The 27,358-nt window shown below is 50.6% G+C and overlaps 1 protein-coding gene across 1 annotated transcript in view; it reads right to left on the bottom strand.

Annotated features, from left to right (window-relative positions):
• LOC137537292 (zinc finger protein 208-like) overlaps positions 1–27,358 on the bottom strand; it is a 121,333-nt gene that overhangs the window by 4,162 nt on the left and 89,813 nt on the right. The window contains exons 9-11 of the mRNA XM_068259370.1: positions 5,541–5,663; positions 3,770–3,867; positions 3,603–3,659 (exon numbers count right to left, since the gene is read on the bottom strand). Of these exons, the coding sequence (XP_068115471.1) occupies positions 3,603–3,659; positions 3,770–3,867; positions 5,541–5,663 (278 nt within the window). The remainder of the gene's footprint in view (positions 1–3,602; positions 3,660–3,769; positions 3,868–5,540; positions 5,664–27,358) is intronic.

Below are 27,358 nucleotides of genomic sequence, written 5' to 3' on the forward strand. Positions count from 1 at the left end.
GTCATGGAGATCCCAAACCACTAATACTTCTGTAGCTGGATGTACTGTACATACATACTGTATATACTCCTATACATAAGTCTCTCCCTACTGTGCCCAATCTGTGTACAGTAATATACAGTGACCATTATCAGCTTATTACAGGCCAGTAACACTAATACACCCCTACTGTGACCAATCTGTGTACAGTAATGTACAGTTACCATCAGCTTATTACATGCCAGTAACACTAAGTCACCCCTACTGTGACCAATCTGTGTACAGTAATGTACAGTGACCATTATCAGCTTATTACAGGCCGGTAACACTAAGTCACCCCCTACTGTGACCAGTCTGTGTACAGTAATGTACAGTGACCATTATCAGCTTATTACAGGCCGGTAACACTAAGTCACCCCTACTGTGACCAATCTGTGTACAGTAATGTACAGTGACCATTATCAGCTTATTGCAGGCCAGTAACACTAAGTCACCCCATACTGTGACCAATCTGTGTACAGTCATGTACAGTGACCATTATCAGCTTATTACAGGCCAGTAACACTAAGTCACCCCTACTGTGACCAATCTGTATACAGTAATGTACAGTGACCATTATCAACTTATTACAGGCCAGTAATACTAATACACCCCTACTGTGACCAATCTGTGTACAGTAATGTACAGTGACCATTATCAGCTTATTACAGGCTGGTAACACTAAGTCACCCCTACTGTGACCAACCTGTGTACAGTAATGTACAGTGACCATTATCAGCTTATTACAGGCCGGTAACACTAAGTCACCCCTACTGTGACCAACCTGTGTACAGTGACCATTATCAGCTTATTACAGGCCGGTAACACGAAGTCATCCCTACTGTGACCAATCTGTGTACAGTAATGTACAGTGACCATTATCAGCTTATTACAGACCAGTTACACTACTGTGATCAGTGTACAGTAATGCGCAGTGACCATTATCAGCTTATTACAGTCAGTAACACTAAGTCACCCCTACTGTGACCAATCTGTGTACAGTAATGTACAGTGACCATTATCAGCATATTACAGGCCGGTAACACTAAGTCACCCCCTCCTGTGACCAATCTGTGTACAGTAATGTACAGTGACCATTATCAGCTTATTACAGGCTGGTAACACGAAGTCACCCTTACTGTGACCAACCTGTGTACAGTAATGTACAGTGACCATTATCAGCTTATTACAGGCCAGTTACACTACTGTGACCAATCTGTGTACAGTAATGTCCAATGACCATTATCAGTTTATTACAGGCCAGTAACACTAAGTCACCCCCTACTGTGACCAATCTGTGTACAGTAATGTACAGTGACCATTATCAGCTTATTACAGGCCGGTAACACTAAGTCACCCCTACTGTGACCAACCTGTGTACAGTAATGTACAGTGACCATTATCAACTTATTACAGGCCAGTAACACTAATACACCCCTACTGTGACCAATCTGTGTACAGTAATGTACAGTGACCATTATCAGCTTATTACAGACCAGTTACACTACTGTGATCAGTGTACAGCAGGGGTCTCAAACTCAATTTACCTGGGGGCCGCAGGAGGCAAAGTCAGGATGAGGCTGGGCCGCATAAGGGATTTCACAATCGCGGTGCATCGCCACCTCTGCCCGCCCCTCTCACTCTTCCTTCACAGAGAGGGGCAGGGAGAGGCGGCGATCCGTGCGGCGATTGACGTCAGGAGGGGCAGAGCTGAAGCTGAAAGCTTTGCCCCTTCCAGGATATGCCAGCGGATTGCTCCCCGGGCGATTTGGGGGCTCTGCAGCCCTCGTTTAGCGACGGGGATGCGGCAGATTACTTGGGAGCACTGAAGCGAACTATAAGGAAGCTTTTGCCAGCGAGGGCCACAAAATATTGTATCGAGGGCCGCAAATGGCCCGCGGGCCGCGAATTTAAAACCCCTGGTGTACAGTAATGTACAGTGACCATTATCAGCTTATTACAGTCAGTAACACTAAGTCACCCCTACTGTGACCAATCTGTGTACAGTAATGTACAGTGACCATTATCAGCATATTACAGGCCGGTAACACTAAGTCACCCCCTCCTGTGACTAATCTGTGTACAGTAATGTACAGTGACCATTATCAGCTTATTACAGGCTGGTAACACGAAGTCACCCTTACTGTGACCAACCTGTGTACAGTAATGTACAGTGACCATTATCAGCTTATTACAGGCCAGTTACACTACTGTGACCAATCTGTGTACAGTAATGTACAGTGACCATTATCAGCTTATTACAGGCCGGTAACACTAAGTCACCCCTACTGTGACCAACCTGTGTACAGTAATGTACAGTGACCATTATCAACTTATTACAGGCCAGTAACACTAATACACCCCTACTGTGACCAATCTGTGTACAGTAATGTACAGTGACCATTATCAGCTTATTACAGGCCAGTAACAATAAGTCACCCCCTACTGTGACCAATCTGTGTACAGTAATGTACAGTGACCATTATCAGCTTATTACAGGCCGGTAACACTAAGTCACCCCTACTGTGAGCAACCTGTGTACAGTGACCATTATCAGCTTATTACAGGCCGGTAACACGAAGTCATCCCTACTGTGACCAATCTGTGTACAGTAATGTACAGTGACCATTATCAGCTTATTACAGACCAGTTACACTACTGTGATCAGTGTACAGTAATGTACAGTGACTATTATCAGCTTATTACAGTCAGTAACACTAAGTCACCCCTACTGTGACCAATCTGTGTACAGTAATGTACAGTGACCATTATCAGCATATTACAGGCCGGTAACACTAAGTCACCCCCTCCTGTGACCAATCTGTGTACAGTAATGTACAGTGACCATTATCAGCTTATTACAGGCTGGTAACACGAAGTCACCCTTACTGTGACCAACCTGTGTACAGTAATGTACAGTGACCATTATCAGCTTATTACAGGCCAGTTACACTACTGTGACCAATCTGTGTACAGTAATGTACAGTGACCATTATCAGCTTATTACAGGCCGGTAACACTAAGTCACCCCTACTGTGACCAATCTGTGTACAGTAATGTACAGTTACCATTATCAGCTTATTACAGGCCGGTAACACTAAGTCACCCCCTACTGTGACCAATCTGTGTACAATAATGTACAGTGACCACACCAGTAATATACACACACATTTATTCTATATTTCTGCTGATTACTCACCTGTTCTGCCCTCTGTAACATTGTCCTCCTCTTTACTAGTCCTCATCATGTCACCCTCCTCCATAGACTGCTGATCACTCCTCACATGCGTCTCTTCTTCTTCCTCTTTACTTGTCCTCATCATGTCACCCTCCTCCATAGACTGCTGATCACTCCTCACATATTTCTCTTCTTCTTCCTCTTTACATGTCCTCATCATGACACCCTCCTCCACAGACTGCTGATCACTCCTCACATATGTCTCTTCTTCTTCCTCTTTAATTGTCCTCATCATGTCACCCTCCTCCATAGACTGCTGATCACTCCTCACATACGTCTCTTCTTCTTCCTCTTTAATTGTCCTCATCATGTCTCCCTCCTCCATAGACTGCTGATCTCTCCTCACATACGTCTCTTCTTCTTCCTCTTTAACCACAGCACTTACATGTATCAGTTCTCCATCCTAAGATCAAAAAATGAGAGCTAATTTGAATTGTGAACCCAGATAACAGCATACGCAGGAGGATAAAAAAATACAGTTTGGAGTCTCCAGGGACCCCCAGTCCCACCTACCTGATAATGGTTGTGGATGGAGTGACCTTCCTGTTGACAATCCTGGGAATAAAGAGGACCTGTACATCTCCCTGGTAGGTTTCTGTTACTGGACACATCTGTAGGAAACACACACACTGACTGAATAAAGGGAGTGCAGAATTATTCGGCAAATTAGTATTTTGACCACATCATCCTCTTTATGCATGTTGTCTTACTCCAAGCTGTATAGGCTTGAAAGCTTACTACCAATTAAGCATATTAGGTGATGTGCATCTCTTTAATGAGAAGGGGTGTGGTCTAATGACATCAACACCCTATATCAGGTGTGCATAATTATTAGGCAACTTCCTTTCCTTTGGCAAAATGGGTCAAAAGAAGGACTTGACAGGCTCAGAAAAGTCAAAAATAGTGAGATATCCTGCAGAGGGATGCAGCACTCTTAAAATTGCAAAGCTTCTGAAGCGTGATCATCGAACAATCAAGCGTTTCATTCAAAATAGTCAACAGGGTCGCAAGAAGCGTGTGGAAAAACCAAGGCGCAAAATAACCGCCCATGAACTGAGAAAAGTCAAGCGTGCACCTGCCAAGATGCCACTTGCCACCAGTTTGGCCATATTTCAGAGCTGCAACATCACTGGAGTGCCCAAAAGCACAAGGTATGCAATACTCAGAGACATGGCCAAGGTAAGAAAGGCTGAAAGACGACCACCACTGAACAAGACACACAAGCTGAAACATCAAGACTGGGCCAAGAAATATCTCAAGACTAATTTTTCTAAGGTTTTATGGACTGATGAAATGAGAGAGTCCTGATAGGCCAGATGGATGGGCCCGTGGCTGGATTGGTAAAGGGCAGAGAGCTCCAGTTCGACTCAGACGCCAGCAAGGTGGAGGTGGAGTACTGGTTTGGGCTGGTATCATCAAAGATGAGCTTGTGGGGCCTTTTTGGGTTGAGGATGGAGTCAAGCTCAACTCCCAGTCCTACTGCCAGTTTCTGGAAGACACCTTCTTCAAGCAGTAGTACAGGAAGAAGTCTGCACCCTTCAAGAAAAACATGATTTTCATGCAGGACAATGCTCCATCACATGCATCCAAGTACTCCACAGCGTGGCTGGCAAGAAAGGGTATAAAAAAAGAAAAACTAATGACATGGCCTCCTTGTTCACCAGATCTGAACCCCATTGAGAACCTGTGGTCCATCATAAAATGTAAGATTTACAAGGAGGGAAAACAGTACACCTCTCTGAACAGTGTCTGGGAGACTGTGGTTGCTGCTGCACGCAATGTTGATGGTGAACAGATCAAAACACTTACAGAATCCATGGATGGCAGGCTTTTGAGTGTCCGTGCAAAGAAAGGTGGCTAAATTGGTCACCGATTTGTTTTTGTTTTGAATGTCAGAAATGTATATTTGTGAATGTTGAGATGTTATGTTGGTTTCACTGGTAAAAATAAATAATTGAAATGGGTATATATTTGTTTTTTGTTAAGTTGCCTAATAATTATGCACAGTAATAGTCACCTGCACACACAGATATCCCCCTAAAATAGCTAAAACGAAAACAAACTAAAAACTACTTTCAAAAATATTCAGCTTTGATATTAATGAGTTTTTTGGGTTAATTGAGAACATGGTTGTTGTTCAATAATACAATTATTCCTCAAAAATACAACTTGCCTAATAATTCTGCACTCCCTGTACATGGTCTCTATGTGATTATCAGATGATGGGGGATCTGGGTGGACCCCAAGTACTGCTCTCTCCTGTACAATGAAAGTCTCTTCTTACCCTGTGATGCAAGGGGCGGCTGACTCTCCATCATGGCGTCCTTGTAGAGGTCCTGGTGTCCTTCTATATACTGCCCCTCCTCCATGGAGAAATAGATGAGACAATGAGCCTCCTTATAGGAACCTGACACACATATTGATACAGTCACCACCATACAAATCACTGGCTGTCACTGGATACTGCCCCATAATTCCTGCTAATGCTCAACTCACCCCGACAGCAGATCAGTGAGGATGTTGTGGGCTTCCCGTGTCTCTCAGATATCAGGGGGTGAGGTGGGGGCACCGCGATGGTCAGCAGACTTCACAGAAGGGACACTCTGTATGGAGAGACTGAAGGTAAGGTCATGTGACACTCCCAGAATCCTCCTCACCTCTCCAGTCATGTGACACTCCCAGAATCTTCCTCACCTCTCCAGTCATGTCTAAAGCTGAGTACCCACAAAGCGATTTTTCCAAAGAAATTTTGCAATATACTACAATATTGTACAATATTGTTTACCGCAAATGAGTTAAACAATGTTTCACAATGCCGCCACCAGTGGTGATCATTCATTTTGAATCCCACCCCAATACCAATCATCCCCTCACCCACTATATGCTCCTCCCCCACCCCAATACCTGTCCTCCTCCCCACCCCAATACCTCTCCTCCCCTCCCCCACTATGTGCTCCTCCCTCACCCCAATACCTCTCCTCCCCTCCCCCACTATGTGCTCCTCCCACACCCCAATACCTGTCCTCCCCTCCCCCACTATGTGCTCCTCCCACACCCCAATACCTGTCCTCCCCTCCCCCACTATGTGCTCCTCCCTCACCCCAATACCTGTCCTCCCCTACTATGTGCTCCTCCCCCACCCCAATACCTGTCCTCCTCCCCACCCCAATACCTCTCCTCCCCTCCCCCACTATGTGCTCCTCCCTCACCCCAATACCTCTCCTCCCCTCCCCCACTATGTGCTCCTCCCACACCCCAATACCTGTCCTCCCCTCCCCCACTATGTGCTCCTCCCTCACCCCAATACCTGTCCTCCCCTACTATGTGCTCCTCCCTCACCCCAACACTTGTCCTCCCCTCCCTCACCCCAATACCTGTCCTCCCTCACCCCAATACCTGTCCTCCCCTCCCCCACTATGTGCTCCTCCCCACCCCAATACCTCTCCTCCCCTCCCCCACTATGTGCTCCTCCCTCACCCTAATACCTATCCTCCCCTCCCCCACTATGTGCTCCTCCCTCACCCCAATACCTGTCCTCCCCTCCCCCACTATGTGCTCCTTCCTCACCCCAATACCTGTCCTCCCCTACTATGTGCTCCTCCCTCACCCCAATACCTGTCCTCCCCTCCCCCACTATGTGCTCCTCCCTCACCCCAATACCTGTCCTCCCCTCCCCACTATGTGCTCCTCCCTCCCCCAATACCTCTCCTCCCCTCCCCCACTATGTGCTCCTCCCTCACCCCAATACCTGTCCTCCCCTCCCCCACTATGTGCTCCTCCCTCACCCCAATACCTGTCCTCCCCCACTATGTGCTCCTCCCTCACCCCAATACCTGTCCTCCCCTACTATGTGCTCCTCCCCCACTCCCAATACCTGTCCTCCTCTCCCCCACTATGTGCTCTTCCTTCACCCTAATACCTGTCCTCCCCTACTATGTGCTCCTCCCTCACCCCAACACTTGTCCTCCCCTCCCTCACCCCAATACCTGTCCTCCCTCACCCCAATACCTGTCCTCCCCTACTATGTGCTCCTCCCTCACCTCAATACCTGTCCTCCCCTACCCCACTATGTGCTCCTCCCTCACCCCAATACCTGTCCTTCCCTACTATGTGCTCCTCCCTCACCCCAATACCTGTCCTCCCCTACCCCACTATGTGCTCCTCCCTCACCCCAATACCTGTCCTCCCCTCCCCCACTATGTGCTTCTCCCTCACCCCAATACCTGTCCTCCCCTACCCCACTATGTGCTCCTCCCTCACCCCAATACCTGTCCTCCTCTCCCCCACTATGTGCTCCTCCCTCACCCCAATACCTGTCCTCCCCTCTCCCACTATGTGCTCCTCCCTCACCCCAATACCTGTCCTTCCCTCCCCCACTATGTGCTCCTCCCCTCACCCCAACACTTGTCCTCCCCTCCCTCACCCCAATACCTGTCCTGCCCTACTATGTGCTCCTCCCTCACCCCAATACCTGTCCTCCCCTACTATGTGCTCCTCCCTCACCCCAATACCTGTCCTCCCCTCCCCCACTATGTGCTCCTCCCTCACCCCAATAACTGTCCTCCCCCACTATGTGCTCCTCCCTCACCCCAATACCTGTCCTCCCCTCCCCCACTATGTGCTCCTCCCTCACCCCAATACCTGTCCTCCTCTCCCCCACTATGTGCTCCTCCCTCACCCTAATACCTGTCCTCCCCTCCCCCACTATGTGCTCCTCCCTCACCCCAATACCTATCCTCCCCTCCCCCACTATGTGCTCCTCCCTCACCCCAATACCTATCCTCCTCTCCCCCACTATGTGCTCCTCCCCTCACCCCAATACCTGTCCTCCCCTCCCCCACTATGTGCTCCTCCCTCATCCCAATACCTGTCCTCCCCTCCCCCACTATGTGCTCTTCCCTCACCCCAATAACTGTCCTCCCCCACTATGTGCTCCTCCCTCACCCCAATACCTGTCCTCCCCTCCCCACTATGTGCTCCTCCCTCACCCCAATACCTGTCCTCCCCAATACATGCCCTCCCCTCCCCCACTATGTGCTCCTCCCTCACCCCAATACCTGTCCTCCTCTCCCCCACTATGTGCTCCTCCCTCACCCCAATACCTGTCCTGCCCTCCCCCACTATGTGCTCCTCCCTCACCCCAATACCTATCCTCCCCTCCCCCACTATGTGCTCCTCCCTCACCCCAATACCTATCCTCCTCTCCCCCACTATGTGCTCCTCCCCTCACCCCAATACCTGTCCTCCCCTCCCCCACTATGTGCTCCTCCCTCACCCCAATACCTGTCCTCCCCTCCCCCACTATGTGCTCCTCCCTCACCCCAATAACTGTCCTCCCCCACTATGTGCTCCTCCCTCACCCCAATACCTGTCCTCCCCTCCCCCACTATGTGCTCCTCCCCTCCCCACTATGTGCTCCTCCCTCACCCCAATACCTGTCCTCCCCTACTATGTGCTCCTCCCTCACCCCAACACTTGTCCTCCCCTCCCTCACCCCAATACCTGTCCTCCCTCACCCCAATACCTGTCCTCCCCTCCCCCACTATGTGCTCCTCCCCACCCCAATACCTCTCCTCCCCTCCCCCACTATGTGCTCCTCCCTCACCCCAATACCTATCCTCCCCTCCCCCACTATGTGCTCCTCCCTCACCCCAATACCTGTCCTCCCCTCCCCCACTATGTGCTCCTCCCTCACCCCAATACCTGTCCTCCCCTACTATGTGCTCCTCCCTCACCCCAATACCTGTCCTCCCCTCCCCACTATGTGCTCCTCCCTCCCCCAATACCTCTCCTCCCCTCCCCCACTATGTGCTCCTCCCTCACCAAAATACCTGTCCTCCCCTCCCCCACTATGTGCTCCTCCCTCACCCCAATACCTGTCCTCCCCTACTATGTGCTCCTCCCTCACCTCAATACCTGTCCTCCCCTACCCCACTATGTGCTCCTCCCTCACCCCAATACCTGTCCTTCCCTACTATGTGCTCCTCCCCCACTCCCAATACCTGTCCTCCTCTCCCCCACTATGTGCTCTTCCTTCACCCTAATACCTGTCCTCCCCTACTATGTGCTCCTCCCTCACCCCAACACTTGTCCTCCCCTCCCTCACCCCAATACCTGTCCTCCCTCACCCCAATACCTGTCCTCCCCTACTATGTGCTCCTCCCTCACCTCAATACCTGTCCTCCCCTACCCCACTATGTGCTCCTCCCTCACCCCAATACCTGTCCTTCCCTACTATGTGCTCCTCCCTCACCCCAATACCTGTCCTCCTCTCCCCCACTATGTGCTCTTCCTTCACCCCAATACCTGTCCTCCCCTCTCCCACTATGTGCTCCTCCCTCACCCCAATACCTGTCCTTCCCTCCCCCACTATGTGCTCCTCCCCTCACCCCAACACTTGTCCTCCCCTCCCTCACCCCAATACCTGTCCTCCCCTACTATGTGCTCCTCCCTCACCCCAATACCTGTCCTCCCCTACTATGTGCTCCTCCCTCACCCCAATACCTGTCCTCCCCTCCCCCACTATGTGCTCCTCCCTCACCCCAATAACTGTCCTCCCCCACTATGTGCTCCTCCCTCACCCCAATACCTGTCCTCCCCTCCCCCACTATGTGCTCCTCCCTCACCCCAATACCTGTCCTCCTCTCCCCCACTATGTGCTCCTCCCTCACCCCAATACCTGTCCTCCCCTCCCCCACTATGTGCTCCTCCCTCACCCCAATACCTATCCTCCCCTCCCCCACTATGTGCTCCTCCCTCACCCCAATACCTATCCTCCTCTCCCCCACTATGTGCTCCTCCCCTCACCCCAATACCTGTCCTCCCCTCCCCCACTATGTGCTCCTCCCTCACCCCAATACCTGTCCTCCCCCACTATGTGCTCCTCCCTCACCCCAATAACTGTCCTCCCCCACTATGTGCTCCTCCCTCACCCCAATACCTGCCCTCCCCTCCCCCACTATGTGCTCCTCCCTCACCCCAATAACTGTCCTCCCCCACTATGTGCTCCTCCCTCACCCCAATACCTGTCCTCTCCTCCCCACTATGTCATATATGAGGCGTATCAGATCTAGACGGCAAAAATAAACAAAGTAATAAAATATAAACAAAGCAATAGAATGAAGTAACCTTTCCCCTCTTTCTCTGCAGCCATCGCTAGCTCTGCTCTCACCACTTCCGGTTTCTTTCTTCCAAGGCTAGCTGTAAAAGGAGGTAAAGAGCAGAGGGCGGGGATTTCCAGTGACGTCACTTCCCACGTGACCTCCTCTGTGCAAATGTAGCGCTATCATTGGCTGCAGGACAACATGCTCCACCTACTAACTTCCGGCCACTCCTCATGACTTCCTCTCTGTGGTTCTGTATTTCCGGTTTCTGCGTTCCAGCTGGTGGAGGGGAGCTCGCCATCTTGTGGTCAGTCAGCTAACTGCAGCCTCATTTATCAGTCATAGGGAGAGCAGCCAGGGAGTATCCGGGAGAGAGAGGGGTGTGGCTATGTATGGGGGCGGGGACAATATCATCTGGGTGTGGTCAGTCAGGTAACTGCAGCCTCATTTATCAGTCATAGGGAGAGCAGCCAGGGAGTATCCGGGAGAGAGAGGGGTGTGGCTATGTATGGGGGCGGGGACAATATCATCTGGGTGTGGTCAGTCAGGTAACTGCAGCCTCATTTATCAGTCATAGGAAGAGACAGCAGCCAGGGAGTATCCGGGAGAGAGAGGGGTGTGGCTTAGGGTTGCCACCCAGCCGGTATTCGGGCGGCAGGGCCGTTTTTTTCATCAGAAAGCCGGTGCCGGAATATTTTTTTTACCGGCAGGGCATATGCCGGTAAAAACAAGACAAGACATAGAAGATTAATATCAAAATCTCCCCAAATTGCTGCCAGCCAATGAGAGTGCTTCCACTAGCCGGGCTGGCCCGCCCCTCTTCTTTGCCCACGCTAGCTGTTAGCGTGGCCGAGGTGTAGAGGAAGGAAGTACTACGATCTGCACAGCAAGCAGAGTGTCTGCCCGTCCTCCTGCTCCTCCGCAGTCTAGTGACACTTTGAAGTCCAGAGCGCCACACAGGTCTGTTTATCTTGGTCGGCTCAGTTGTGGCCGCTTCACTGACAGTCTGTCACAGTTCTCTGTCACAGGATTTTTACTATAGGGATTCGGCAAAGAGTGAAGGTACGTTTTTGCTGTACCAGGACAAAGGCTAGTGGTTGTAAAAATTCCTGAGAGACCAGGAGGTGTTAGTGAAAGCATGAAACTTTTGTAAAGGAGGCTGATAGGATATGCAAATTAACCCTGCAATCAAACAGGGCTTTGGAGCTTGTAAGTTAGCTGAATGGTAGCTACAGATGATTACAGACATTCACATCTGTAATGCTGGGTACACACGATGCGATTTCCCGCTCTATCGACTGGTCGATTGATTATTTCTGACATGTCCGATCGGGTCTCGATTGATACAGCGGTTGATTTCCTAATGCTAAGTGTGCAAAATCGACCGCTGTATCAGTTGAGACCCAATCGAACATGTCAGAAATAATCGATCGAGCGAGAATTTGCATCGTGTTTACCCAGCATAAGGTGCCATGTCCATTTCCGAATTGGGTAAGGTGCTGCTGCGAAGCCGAATCACTATAGGTATGCCACGCACGGTTCTAGGGATTCAATTGCATTGTAGGGAGAAGTGCTGCACTGCTGTCCGGATTGGCAAGCGATCCAGACAGCAAGCTATTGTTTGAATAGGCGGCATTTTCCCATCTACATATTCAGACTTATGCTGGGCATACACGGGTGGATCAGCCCTTATCAATCGAGCCGCTGATGGCTCGATTGATAATTTCCGACAGGTCAGATGACCCGCCGGATCGATTCCCTGCTCAAACCCCGCGGGCGGACAATAGCGGGGAATCGAGTGGAAGATAAGGAAGCGACCGCGGGGACGAGTGGGAATCGATCCGGATGGCCGCAGGGACGCGGCGGGAGTCGATCCGGTGGCTAATCGAGCGCTGGATCGACTCATGTATGCCCAGAAGTAGTGGAAACAGACTTTTTGCTTTTACAGCATAAGGGCTCATTCACATCATAGGCACTTCGGTGCGCATTTTGGCAGCACATATGATGTGCAACACGCAAGAATGGCAGAAGTGCATAGACAGCACTCCTGGCATTCACATCATATGCGCTGCACAGCAGTGTGATGCGCTATCACACTGCTACATGCATTTTTTAGGAATCACAGCACTGATCTCATTAACTTTGATCGTACGCTTTGCATCCAGATAGCACAACCAGTCTGCATCAATGATGTGAATGAGCCCTTAAGCTGTGTTCCCACCTGCTGCCGGATCACGTGTAGTTAGCGGGAGCAGACAGTGCAATGACCTCTCCAATGGTCCACTGTGATCTGGCTATAGTCCAGGGTAGATAGGCTCCCCCACTCGCGCAGAATGCTCCAGGACACGGGAGCGTGATGAGGGCACATGCACAGAAGCCCAGCAGAATAGTGAGATATAGTGACAGAATGGAGGGGTCGAAGAGGATGGCTAGGGAGGCCATGGGGCTTGAGGAAGCCCCAGGTAAGTATAAATAGGGGCTAGTGAACCATCTCAGGTTCACTTTAAAGAACAACTGAAGTGAGAGGTCTATGGAGGCTGCCATATTAATTTCCTTTTAAGCAATACCGGTTGCCTGGCAGCCCTGCTGATCCTCTGCCTCTAATACTTTTTGCCATAGTTGTTATTGGCATTATTAAAACACTTCTGCAGACCAGCAGGGCTGCCGGGCAACTGGTATTGTTTAAAAGGTAATGAATATGGCAGCATCCATATCCCTCTCACTTCAGTTGCCCTTTAAGGTTAATAGCTATGTGTGGTATGTCCTGTTACAGCAGGGGCATAACTGTATAACCAAGGGCTCCTTATCAAACTAATCTTAAGGCCTGTACACACACCAGATGAAACTTGTCCAAGGAGGCTGATAACAACCACCTTTGGTAAAAAAGCGTGTATACGTCAGCACCCGATGCCCCATGACTGCTTGGCCAGCGAACCACTTTGGCAGATCACATTGGGCAAGTGACAGCAGAAAGCATTGTTCTCCCTACTTAATACCCCTGCTGCACGACGTCACTCCACCATCGCCCCCCAACATAGAACAGAATTCGTAGTTTCCTTCCAAGCAAGTGACATGTCTGCACAGCCTTTGCCCTGCAATGTCGCTCGAGGAATTGGGTCCCAATAGCCGTTGAGTGAAATTGAGCATATGAATGGACCTTTAGAGCTTTCTTAGCTTGTAAGACTTCATCTTGAATGTTTCTTAAAGTACCCCTGAACCAGGGTAAAATCTATTGAAGGATGCCCATTGTGGGATAGATTACCTTCATAGAAGTGTCCTGGCACTGCTCGTTATCCTCAGGGTTACCCCTATTAATCCACCAACCCCCAGCTATTCTTAACTGCCAGGCGTGGGGTTTGATCAGCACAATAAGACAATGCTTGTGAACTTGCTTTCTCTGTGTTTGCACCATCTGGAACTTACACCAGCGCAGTTCTGATCCACGCTCCATCGCTAGGGGGAGCCTCCTAGATTTCATATTTGACTGGAGGATTCAGTCAAATATGAAGGGGAACAGGGGGACCTCAAGGACAATGAGCAGGACCAGGACACTTCTACAAGGGTAATCTAATCCACAATGAGCTTCAATCATTTTTTTTTATCCTCAGTTCAGGGGTTCTTTAAGTTAAGGAAAGACCTTTTTAAGGTAAAAGAATCTTGTAATTATGAAAAATATGTCACTGCTATAAAAGCCACTTACTGAAACAGCTGACTGACTGCAATAAGTAAAAAATATTATTTTGATGATTCACTGCATTTCTCCCTTGGGCAAAATTGCAGGACTGAGGCTGTACAAATGCGTCACTAACCTGTAGGCTAATGATGCATTTTGTTGCTATGGGCTCTATTCATAAAACTTCTGAGTCGGAAAAACTCCTGGAGGGAAAATACCGCAGCGGTATTTTACACTTCTGGGTGATCATTCATAGAAATCTTGCCAACTGCGATAGCAGAGCGGAGATCTCCCGCTGAAGGCTGGCGGTAAGCTGTCGGAAGGCATGCGGAAACACTTCAGCCGGCAGAGTCCCTCCGTGCACTGCTCTCTCTGGGAGGTCTGTCCCATTCACTTGTATGTAATCCGCAAAATCAGAGGAAGCGGTATTTCCCGTCCACATACCGCTTCCTCTAATCTTTATGAATGGCCATTTTGTTACTTTTTTCTAGATAAATCTAGAAAAACACTGCAGAAGGCGGAAATTTCTCGCTCTGCTGGGGGCTTGTAGATTTTCATGCGGGAACAGCTTTTATGAATGCCCACTTTGCTAAATGGTCGGGAAAGTCCGCTGTTTTGAGCGGAAAACTTGCGGTAACAGTTTATGAATAGAGCCCTATGCAGGAGGCCCAGATGCAAACTAAGAATGTCGGGACAAACCACTCCCACTTTTAGGCCACACCCCCAGACCACGCCCACAAGCCGGTATTTTCCCCCCCAAAAGGTGGCAACCCTAGTGTGGCTATGTATGGGGGCGGGGACAATATCATCTGGGCGTGGTCAGTCAGGTAACTGCAGCCTCATTTATCAGTCATAGGAAGGGAGAGCAGCCAGGGAGTATCCGGGAGATAGAGGGGTGTGGCTAGGTATTAGGACGGGGACAATATCATCTGGGCGTGGTCAGTCAGCTAACTGCAGCCTCATTTATCAGTCATAGGAAGGGAGAGCAGCCAGGGAGTATCCGGGAGATAGAGGGGTGTGGCTAGGTATGAGGGCGGGACAATATCATCTGGACGTGGTCAGTCAGCTAACTGCAGCCCAGGGGAGGACTGGCCCAGGGGGACGGAGGGCAATTGCCCCCCGGGCTGCCCAAATCTTAAGTAATTAGGGCCAGCCGCTGCTATACGCAGCGGCCGCAGACATACCACAGGTGACAGGTTCGCAGTGGGGATCACAACCTCGCACGATATTTTCCGGCAAGTTGAATTATCCAATCAGAGAAGAGGCTGAGGCGGCCGGCCGTGTTGTGCCCTTGTGCGTGGCTGCGCCTGCGGTGGATGTGAGCGGCACAAGGACACAAATAGCTTAGGTCCTCTCCGGCCCGGTGGGTTGACCCTGCTTGACTCCGCCCCCCGCCTGGAGCCATTGCCGCCCGCAACGTGCTGCTGTGCCTGCGGTGTCATCGGAGTGAGCTGTCTCACTCTTCAGCTTTCTGTGCTGGGGGGGCTGGGGGCCTGGAGCTGTGGCTACGAGTGGCTGGCTGGAGGAGTCGGACACAGTCCTCCCCTGTGCTGCTGTGCCTGAGGTGTCGTCGGTGTGAGCTGTCTCACTCTTCAGCTTTCTGTGCTGGGGGGGGGCTGGGGGCCTGGAGCTGCGGCTACGAGTGGCTGGCTGGCTGTCCTGGCTGGAGGAGTCGGACACTCTGGGGGCTGGGAGTCGGAGATGCCACCTATAGCTGCTTGCTGCTGTGGAGGAGGAGGAGGGGGTGTAGGACTGAGGAGACAGGAGGATAGAGGAGGTCGGGTCCAGGTTGCCAGAGGAGAAGGTGGTTTTTATAAATTTTGTTTCTGTACTTCTTCTCCCTTCTTGTCACTGAGTTACTCACACTTTGCTGCCTGCCTGCTACTGCTGTCAAATTCAATTCTCTGCCCAGGCCAGTGCCCTTTGAGGTTTTTTTTTGTGTGATAATAATCCCCATTCTGACCCTGCCTGGCCTGAGGGGGAACGTTTTTTCTTCTTGTGGTGTGATTGGCGGCATTGGAGGGGGGAGGCAGGCAGTTAGGCACTATCAAACAGGTAGTTGGAGGGGGGTGGGGGGGTAGGTGTCAGACAAGTAGTTTGTATGGTGGGTGGGCAGGAGTGGGGTTAGGCATCACCAGGTAGGTAGGTTTGTGTGTGTGTGTGTGTGGGGGGGGGGGGGGGTTGTTTAAAGGAGTTATCAGGCATTTTTAATGAAATAAGTGCTACTTACCTGGGGCTTCCTCCAGCCCCACACTCCCAGCATGTCCCTCCCCGCAGCTCTGCAGTCAGCCATTCGCTGCCGCTGCCTCCCAGTCCCCGGCGATGGCACCAGTCCGACCTGGATGTCGGCCTGTACTGTGCCTGTGCGAGCAGCACTGTCAATCACCGCCACGTGGACCGGAGTGTACTGCGCAGGCGCAGTAGTTCTGCGTCTGCACAGTACGCTCTGGTCCATGTGGCGGTGATTGACAGCGCCGCTCGCACAGGCGCAGTCGGCCTGACGTCATCGCCGGGGGCTGGAAGGCAGCGGTAGCGAACAGCTGACTGCAGAGCTGCAGCAAGGGACATGCTGGGAGCTTGGGGCTGGACCAGCCCTGGGTAAGTAGCACTTATTTTCATAAAAAAAAAAAAGCCTGATAACTCCTTTAAGGTTAGGCATCAGACACAGACAGGAAGATTGTGCGGAGAAATGGGGTCAGGTACAGTGTGTGTGTGTGTGTGTGTGTGTGTGTGTGTGTGTGTGTGTGTGTGTGTGTGTGTGTGTGTGTGTGTGTGTGTGTGTGTGTGTGTGTGTGTTAGTCATCACAATTTGTTTTGCAAAAGATTTGCACACAAGAAAGATATGGCTTTGGGCTGGGGATGCCGTGAAACGGGCCTCTAGTTTGTGTTGTCCCCCCAGGCCAAAAGGTCCCAGTCCTCCCCTGCTGCAGCCTAATTTATCAGTCATAGGAAGAGAGCAGCCAGGGAGATAGAGGGGTGTGGCTAGGTATGAGGGCGGGGACAATATCATCTGGGCGTGGTCAGTCAGCTAACTGCAGCCTCATTTATCAGTCATAGGAAGAGAGAGCAGCCAGGGAGTATACAGGAGAGGGAGGGGTGTGGCTAGTTATGAGGGCGAGGACAATATCATCTGGGCGTGGTCAATCAGGTAACTGCAGCCTCATTTATCAGTCATAGGAAGAGAGAGCAGCCAGGGAGTATTCAGGAGATAGAGGGGTGTGGCTAGTTATGAGGGCGGGGACAATATCATCTGGGCGTGGTCAGTCAGGTAACTGCAGCCTAATTTATCAATCATAGGAAGCAGGGGCGTAGCAATCGCCATAGCAACCATAGCGTTGCTATGGGGCCTGCCTGAGCCCTATGTCACAGGGGGCCCACAGCTGCAAGGACCTGGAGGGGTTGCAGCATGAGGGGAGAGCTTGGTGGCACGTCGGTGGGGAAAGGGGGTTGGGCACCCCCTCCCTCACCTCGGGCTCTCCCCTCTGCGCTCCCCTCCAGCATTGAATATTGTATGTATGCAGGCGGCGGCAGATTACCCCCCCCCCCCCCAACTGACGTGCCAAGCTCTCCCCTCATGCTGCCACCCCTCCAGCACCCCAAAAACGGCCCTGAGCAGGCCCGGGGGGAGGCGGTGCCTAACCTAACCTGGGGGGTGCCGTCTATCACTCACTACCTAACTGGGGGCCGCCTGTCACTCACTACCTAACCTGGGGGGACCCTGTCACTCACTACCTAACCTGGGGGTCCCTGTCACTTACTACCTAAACTGGGGGCTCCTGTCACTACATACACTGGGGGTTCCTGTCACTACCTGAACTGGGGGGTCCCTGTCACTACCATAACTGGGGGGGGCACCTGTCACTACTTACACTGGGGGGCTCCTGTCACTGCCTGAACTGAGGGGCTCCTGTCACTGCCTGAACTGAGGGGCTCCTGTCACTGCCTGAACTGGGGGGCTCCTGTCGCTGCCTGAACTGGGGGGCTCCTGTCACTACCTGAACTGGGGGGACTCCTGGTAGAGGTGGCCCGAACGGTTCCAGGCGAACTTTGCGTGGTTCGCGTTCGCCTGCAAAATCGAAGTTTCCTGGAAGTTCGGTTTGCCCCATAATGCTCCATTAGGGTCAACCTTGACCCTCTACATCACAGTCAGCAGGCACATTGTAGCCAATCAGGCTACACTCAGCCCTGGAGCCACTCCCCCCTTATATAAGGCAGGGAGTGCCGGCCATAATGGCCATTACACTCACTCGTGTGCCTGCTATAGTGAAAGTAGGGCGAGCTGCTGCTGACTTTCTCCTAGGGAAAGATTAGTTAGGCTCTTGGCTTGTTAGCTTGCTCCTGGCTGAATCTTATTGCTGTAATAGCACCCAGCAACAGCTCTCTTCAGAGCTAATCCTGTTCTTGTGATTTTTTTTCTTCTGTGTGTCACTACACTTGTGTTGTATAGACAGCTTTTGTAATTCATACTGTGTGCCAGTGCCAGCCCAGGCCCATCACACACCTGTGACAGCTGCACATTGTGCGATACCCATTACTGCACTTGTGTGCATGGACAGCTTTTGAAATAAGTATATATATATATATATATATATATATATACCTACCTAGCTGTTGTGTTCAGTGAACCCACCTCATCACAGCATATACCTGACTGTTGTGTTCAGTGAAACCACCTCATCACATCATATACCTGACTGTTGAAAGCACCTCATCACAGCATATACCTAGCTGTTGTGTTCAGTGAACCCACCTCATCACAGCATATACCTGACTGTTGTGTTCAGTGAAACCACCTCATCACAGCATATACCTGACTGTTGTGTTCAGTGAAACCACCTCATCACAGCATATACCTAGCTGTTGTGTTCAGTGAAACCACCTCATCACAGCATATACCTGACTGCTGTGTTCAGTGAAACCACCTCATCCCAGCATATGCCTGACTGTTGTGTTCAGTGAGACCACCTCATCACAGCATATACCTGACTGCTGTGTTCAGTGAGACCACCTCATCACAGCATATACCTGACTGCTGTGTTCAGTGAAACCACCTCATCACAGCATATACCTGACTGTTGTGTTCAGTGAAAGCACCTCATCACAGCGTATACCTGACTGTTGTGTTCAGTGAAACCACCTCATCACAGCATATACCTGACTGTTGTGTTCAGTGAAACCACCTCATCACAGCATATACCTAGCTGTTGTGTTCAGTGAAACCACCTCATCACAGCATATACCTGACTGCTGTGTTCAGTGAAACCACCTCATCCCAGCATATGCCTGACTGTTGTGTTCAGTGAGACCACCTCATCACAGCATATACCTGACTGCTGTGTTCAGTGAGACCACCTCATCACAGCATATACCTGACTGCTGTGTTCAGTGAAACCACCTCATCACAGCATATACCTGACTGTTGTGTTCAGTGAAAGCACCTCATCACAGCGTATACCTGACTGTTGTGTTCAGTGAAACCACCTCATCACAGCATATACCTAGCTGTTGTGTTCAGTGAGCCCACAACACCACCTCATCACAGCATATACCTAGCTGTTGTGTTCAGTGAACCCACCTCATCACTGCATATACCTACCTGTTGTGTTCAGTGAGACCACCTCATCACAGCATATACCTGATTATTGTGTTCAGTGAGACCACCTCATCACAGCATATACCTGACTGCTGTGTTCAGTGAAACCACCTCATCACAGCATATACCTGACTTTTGTGTTCAGTGAAAGCACCTCATCACAGCATATACCTGACTGTTGAAAGCACCTCATCACAGCATATACCTAGCTGTTGTGTTCAGTGAAACCACCTCATCACAGCATATACCTGACTGTTGTGTTCAGTGAAACCACCTCATCACAGCATATACCTAGCTGTTGTGTTCAGTGAAACCACCTCATCACAGCATATACCTGACTGCTGTGTTCAGTGAAACCACCTCATCCCAGCATATGCCTGACTGTTGTGTTCAGTGAGACCACCTCATCACAGCATATACCTGACTGCTGTGTTCAGTGAAACCACCTCATCACAGCATATACCTGACTGTTGTGTTCAGTGAAAGCACCTCATCACAGCGTATACCTGACTGTTGTGTTCAGTGAAACCACCTCATCACAGCATATACCTAGCTGTTGTGTTCAGTGAGCCCACAACACCACCTCATCACAGCATATACCTAGCTGTTGTGTTCAGTGAGCCCACAACACCACCTCATCACAGCATATACCTAGCTGTTGTGTTCAGTGAAAGCACCTCATCACAGCATATACCTGACTATTGTGTTCAGTGAGACCACCTCATCACAGCATATACCTAGCTGTTGTGTTCAGTGAACCTACCTCATCACAACATATACCTAGCTGTTGTGTTCAGTGAAACCACCTCATCACAGCATATACCTGACTGTTGTGTTCAGTGAACCCACAACACCACCTCATCACAGCATATACCTAGCTGTTGTGTTCAGTGAAACCACCTCATCACAGCATATACCTGACTATTGTGTTCAGTGATACCACCTCATCACAGCATATACCTGACTGTTGTGTTCAGTGAAACCACCTCATCACAGCATATACCTAGCTGTTGTGTTCAGTGAACCCACCTCATCACTGCATATACCTACCTGTTGTGTTCCGTGAACCCACCTCATCACAGCATATACCTAGCTGTTGTGTTCAGTGAAACCACCTCATCACAGCATATACCTGACTGTTGTGTTCAGTGAGCCCACAACACCACCTCATCACAGCATATACCTAGCTGTTGTGTTCAGTGAGCCCACAACACCACCTCATCACAGCATATACCTAGCTGTTGTGTTCAGTGAAAGCACCTCATCACAGCATATACCTGACTATTGTGTTCAGTGAAACCACCTCATCACAGCATATACCTAGCTGTTGTGTTCAGTGAGCCCACAACACCACCTCATCACAGCATATACCTAGCTGTTGTGTTCAGTGAGCCCACAACACCACCTCATCACAGCATATACCTAGCTGTTGTGTTCAGTGAAAGCACCTCATCACAGCATATACCTGACTATTGTGTTCAGTGAGACCACCTCATCACAGCATATACCTAGCTGTTGTGTTCAGTGAACCTACCTCATCACAGCATATACCTAGCTGTTGTGTTCAGTGAAACCACCTCATCACAGCATATACCTGACTGTTGTGTTCAGTGAACCCACAACACCACCTCATCACAGCATATACCTAGCTGTTGTGTTCAGTGAAACCACCTCATCACAGCATATACCTGACTATTGTGTTCAGTGATACCACCTCATCACAGCATATACCTGACTGTTGTGTTCAGTGAAACCACCTCATCACAGCATATACCTAGCTGTTGTGTTCAGTGAACCCACCTCATCACTGCATATACCTACCTGTTGTGTTCCGTGAACCCACCTCATCACAGCATATACCTAGCTGTTGTGTTCAGTGAAACCACCTCATCCCAGAATATACCTGACTGTTGTGTTCAGTGAACCCACCTACCTACTTAAGTGCAAGCAGTGTGATATACCACTCTGTGCATACCTGTTAACTGCTGCACCTGTGTGACTGCACATTGTATTAGTCAAATCAGTGCATACCTTTCACTTCATCCCCCCCCCCCCCCCCCGATATGGACAAAATGGACAAAACAGGTAGAGGAAGAGGTAGAGCCAGATCCAGAGGAAGGCCACATGGCAGGTGTGTGCGAGGTCGTGTTGATGTGATTTCGTGCGGCCCTGGCCCAAAGTACAGTGCTCAGAAGAAGGCACGTCCCATCACTTCCCAAGATTGTCAGGACGTGGTTGACTATTTAACACAGAACACCTCATCTCCCGCAGCCACCAGCGCTACTACAAGCACCACATCCGCTGCATTTGACACTTCACAGGAGTTATTTGGTGTGGAAATCACTGATTCACAGCCAATACTGCTACAACAAGATAAAGGCGCTAAGCAAGTTACACCACCTCACACGTCTGAGTTAGGTGGCGATACTATGGACGTAACGTGTGAGGAGGGGGATGATGAAGTACCTGGTGTTAGTGCAGTTTTAGAGGTGTCTGAGGAAAGTGAAACTGGGCAGGATGATTATGATAACGATTATACGGATACCACATATGTTCCCGGTAGAGGAGATGACCAGGGGGACAGTTCAGAGGGGGAGTCAGAGAGGAGTAGGAGGAGACGAGTCCTTGAAAGAAGCAGAGGGAGCTCATGCTCAGAAACAGCTGGTGGCAGTGTCCGGCGCCATGTATCGTCAGCTATGGACAGCCAGCCAACATGTCCTTCAACGTCAGCTGCTGATGCCACCATAGTACCATCACCCCAGGGGGGCTCAGCACGGTTTGGACATTTTTTAATGTGTGTGCCTCAGATCGGAGCAATGCCATCTGTTGTCTCTGCCTCCAAATATTGAGCCGTGGAAAGGCCAACACTCACGTAGGGACAAGTGCCTTACGAAGGCACCTGGAGAAAAGGCACAAACAGCAATGGAAAGAACACCTGAGGAAAGGCAGCACACAAAAGACAAGCCACCCTCCGCCTCCTCTTCCTCCTTCAGGTGCAGCTGCATCTTCAGCCGCTTTCTCCCTTGCACCTTCACAGCCACTCTTCTCCATTCCACCCCTGCCCTTGAGTAGTTCCTGCTCCTCTGCTCACAGCAGCCAGGTGTCCGTGAAGGAAGTCTTTGAGCGGAAGAAGCCAATTTCTGCCAGTCACCCCGTTGCCCGGCGTCTGACAGCTGGTGTGGCGGAACTATTAGCTCGCCAGCTAATACCATACAAGCTGGTGGACTCTGAGGCTTTCCGTAAATCTGTGGCCATTGGGACACCGCAGTGGAAGATACCAAGCCGCAATTATTTTTCTAAAAAGGCCATACCCAAACTGTACCGTGAAGTTGAGAGGCAAGTGGTGTCATCTCTGGCGAAGAGCATTGGGTCAAGGGTCCACCTGACCACAGATGCCTGGTCTGCCAAGCACGGGCAGGGCCGCTACATTACGTACACAGCCCATTGGGTCAACCTGGTGACCGATGGCAAGCAGGGAGTACGTGGCTGCACAGCGGACCAACTTGTGACACCTCCACGGCTTGCAGGCAGGCCTCCTGCCACCTTCTCTCCTTCTCCTGCTACATCCTCTTCGCTGTCATCCTCCTCCTTGCCTGAGTGGCAGTTCAACTTTAGTGGTGCTGCCATCTCCTCCTCTCCAGCTACACAGCCCCAGCTCCCCAGGGCCTATGCTGCATTTCAGGTACAACGGTGTCACGCCATCTTAGACATGTCTTGCCTCAAAGCGGAAAGTCACACTGGACCAGCTCTTCTGGCTGCTCTTAATAAATAGGTGGAACAATGGCTGACCCCGCACCAGCTGGATATCGGCAACGTGGTGTGTGACAGCGGCAGCAATCTCCTTTCCGCTTTGAATTTGGGAAAGATGACACATGTACCCTGCATAGCACATGTGCTGAATCTGGTCGTTCAAAGATTTGTGTCAAAATACCCAGGCTTAGAGGACATCCTGAAGCAGGCCAGGAAGTTGTGTGGGCATTTCAGGCGGTCTTACATGGACCATGGCATGATTTGCGGACATTCAGTGTAGAAACAACTTGCCGGTGAGACGCCTGATTTACGATAGCCCGACTCGCTGGAATTCGACCCTGCTCATGTTCTCTCACCTGCTAGAACAGGAGAAAGCCGTCACCCAGTACCTCTACAATTACAGTAGAAGGACACAATCTGGGGAGATGGGGATGTTGTGGCCCAACAACTGGACACTGATGCGAAATGCATGCAGGCTCATGCGGCCGTTTGAGGAGGTGACCAACCTGGTGAGTCGCAGTGAAGGCACCATCAGCGACTTGATCCCCTACGCTTACTTCCTGGAGCGTGCCGTGTGTAGAGTGGTGGATCAAGCTGTGGAGGAGCGTGAAGAGGAACAGTTATGGCAGGAAGATTCGTGGGAGCGATTTTACCCCAGTGTAAAAAAACTCAAGGGGAATGACCTGTACTGGGTGGCCACGCTACTAGACCCTCAGGACAGGCACAAAGTGGCGGACCTGTTACCAACTCAACTGAAGGCAGAAAGGATGCAGCACATGCAGAACAAGCTGTCAATTATGCTTTACAATGCGTTTAAGGGTGATGTGACAGCACAACGCAATAAAGGTACCACTGCCAGTAATCCTCCTCCCATGTCAATGCAGGTAAGGACAGGACGCTCCAGCGATCTCATGGTGATGTCAGACATGCAGACAGTCTTTAGTCCAACGCCTCGCCGTAGCCCTTCCGGATCCACCCTCCACCAACGCCTGGACCAGCAGGTAGCTGACTACCTGGCCTTAAGTGTGAATGTAGACACAGTGAGCAGCGACGATGAACCCTTGGTCTACTGGGTGCGCAGGCTTGACCTGTGGCCAGAGTTGTCCAAATTTGCCATCCAACTTCTCTCTTGCCCTGCCGCAAGCGTCCTGTCAGAAAAGACCTTCAGTGCAGCTGGAGGCATAGTCACTGAGAAGAGAAGTCGCCTAAGTCACAAAAGTGTTCAGTACCTCACCTTTATCAAAATGAATTAGGCATGGAACCCGAATGGCTACTGGCCGCCCCAAGACTAAGTCAGTCCCCACACACAGCATCTCTGCCTGCACGCCGTGTGACTGCTGGCTGCCTGCCCCAAGACACAGCATCTCTGCCTGCAGGCAGCTTGACTAACTTCTCCGCCACCACCAACAGGGTCCAGGACTCCAGGCGGAGTCCTGAATTTTTTAGGCTTCTGCTAGCAGCGGCCGCTATAATAATGTTTCTGGGGCGTCTACATGCCTGCCTAATTTTTTGGGCTGCACTGCGGGCTGGCTGCAACAACAAAACAAAAGGCATGTACATGTGCCCATCCCCCTTCGTGATCAATACCTTGCCATGGTGAAGGGGCTTGCGTATCACAATGAAGCAATGACCGCCGGCTATATGAGTGACTCGGGGGTTGGCACACCAAATATAATAAGGTCGTTGCTTCATTGTGGTCAGACCAAATTTGAGCAGCTGGACAGTCACTGTTCTGTCATTCAGCTACATCAGCCGGGAGCCCATATGGGCTGTAAAGCCACCATCACCTGCACTCTCGTCATGGTGCGCACCAGTCGAGCACGGCCGTCACTACACAAACGGCTGTTTGCAGTCACTGCATACCTTTCACTGCATCTGTGACTGCACATTGCATTATACCTGGCAATCAGTGCATACCTTGCACTTGAATGGACGGCAGACTTGCCCTCCAGAACAGATTCTCCTGAAAGGCAAGTGGTGTCGTCATTGTCCGCCATAACAGATTCTCGTTACAGGATTTAAAATTGATTCATCTATTATACAGCAGGGCCTCGAAAGTCCTCCTCCTGTATTGTTATTTTTAGCCCAAACAAGTCTCTTCTGCTTGTTCCCTGTCCTTAGCAGTGGTTTCCTAGCAGATATCCTACCATGAAGGCCTGATTCACACAGTCTCCTCTTAACGGAATTGAACCCTCATTCCCTGGCCATTACCCGTGGTCACTCACAAATGGCAGACTTGCCCTCCAGAGGATTCTCGTAGAAGGCTCATGGTGCAAAAATTGGCCGCCATAGGTTCTCGTTAAAGGATTTAAAGTTGATTCATTACATCAGGGCCTCGGAAGTCCTCCTGTATTGTTATTTTTGGTCACTACCTCGGGGCGGGCATGCCATGCCTGCTGCCCTCCTTGCCTGGATGTGTGGTGGTAGCCATTTCTTAGGCTACAACTCCGGACCGGAATCAGACCAGGAAGGATTCCCTGGCCATTACCCATGGTCAGTGGTCACAATGGCAGACTTGACCTCCATAACAGATTCTCGCCGGAGACCAACCTAGTGAATCGCAGTGAAGGCACCATCAGACTTGCCCTCCATAACAGATTCTCGTTAAAGGATTTAAAGTTGATTAATTACATCAGGGCCTCGAAAAAGTCCTGGTCGGTTCTTTCTTTTACTCTGACAGTCAGGACCAGTGTATCCCCTGCTGTGCCTGCTGCCTTCCTTGTGGTAGCCATTTCTTAGGTTCCAACTCTGGAATGGAATCGAAGCAGGATTCCCCAGCCTGTTTGTTACCCGCCGTGGACACCATGGTACTGAGAAAGTACCAAAGAAAGTGTCACACAGTTGAATGAATGGCAGACTTGCCCTCCATAACACATTCTTGGCAAATGCTTTCAACTTGGTTTGTCTTACGCTGGGTCAAGGGTCCATCTGACCACAGATGCCTGGTCTGCTAAGCGTGGTCAGGGCAGGTACAGGACTTATACAGCATGGGTCTCAGGCTCCCACTTCGGACCGAAATCAGACCAGGAACTATTTCCCGGCCATTACCAATGGTCAGTGGTCACAATGGCAGACTTGCCCTCCATAACAGTTTCTCATTAAAGGATTTAAAGTTGATTCATTACATCAGGGCCTCGAAAAAGTCCTGGTCGGTTCTTTCTTTTACTCTGACAGTCAGGACCAGTGTAACCCCTGCCGTGCCTGCTGCCTTCCTTGTGGTAGCCGTTTCTTAGGTTCCAACTCCGGAACAGAATCGAAGCAGGATTCCACGGCCTGTTTGTTACCCGCTGTGGACACCATGGTACTGAGAAGTACCAAAGAAAGTTTCACACAGTTGAATGAATGGCAGACTTGCCCTCCATAACACATTCTTGGCTAATGCTTTCGACTTGGTTTGTCTTATGCTGGGTCAAGGGTCCATCTGACCAAAGATGCCTCGTCACGCTTAGCAGGTCTCAGGCTCCCACTTCGGACCGGAATCGAACCCTGATTCCCCAACCATTACCCACTGGTCACAATGGCAGACTTGCCCTCCATAGGATTCTCGTTGAAGGTACTGAACAGCAAGCAAAACAAGTATTTAAAAAAAATAGATGTAAGCTTTAACAATGGTAGAGAAAGAACCATGGAAAGTTGATAAGGCAGTCAGACATTACCTGGCATCACTGAGTGAGGAAGAGCAATCCTCACCATGGTGCGCAGTAGTCCAGCACGGCCGTCACTACACAAACAGCTGTTTGGGGTGCGTTACACACTGGGCTTGATTCACAAAGCCAAGCAAACTGTTTAGCACGGGTGTGCTAAACAGTTAGCACGTGAAGTGCCGTTCGCGAACGTTTGTGCGCGCAAAGTGCCACGATTCGCGCGATTGCGGACTTTTGCGCACGCAATTTGCCGTGATTCGCGCGAATCGTGGCAAATTGCGCGCGCAAAAGTCTGCAATCGCGCGAATCGCGGCACTTTGTGCGCGTAAAAGTCCGCGA

Source organism: Hyperolius riggenbachi, chromosome 10, assembly GCF_040937935.1.
Source record: "Hyperolius riggenbachi isolate aHypRig1 chromosome 10, aHypRig1.pri, whole genome shotgun sequence".
Lineage (NCBI taxonomy): Eukaryota > Metazoa > Chordata > Amphibia > Anura > Hyperoliidae > Hyperolius > Hyperolius riggenbachi.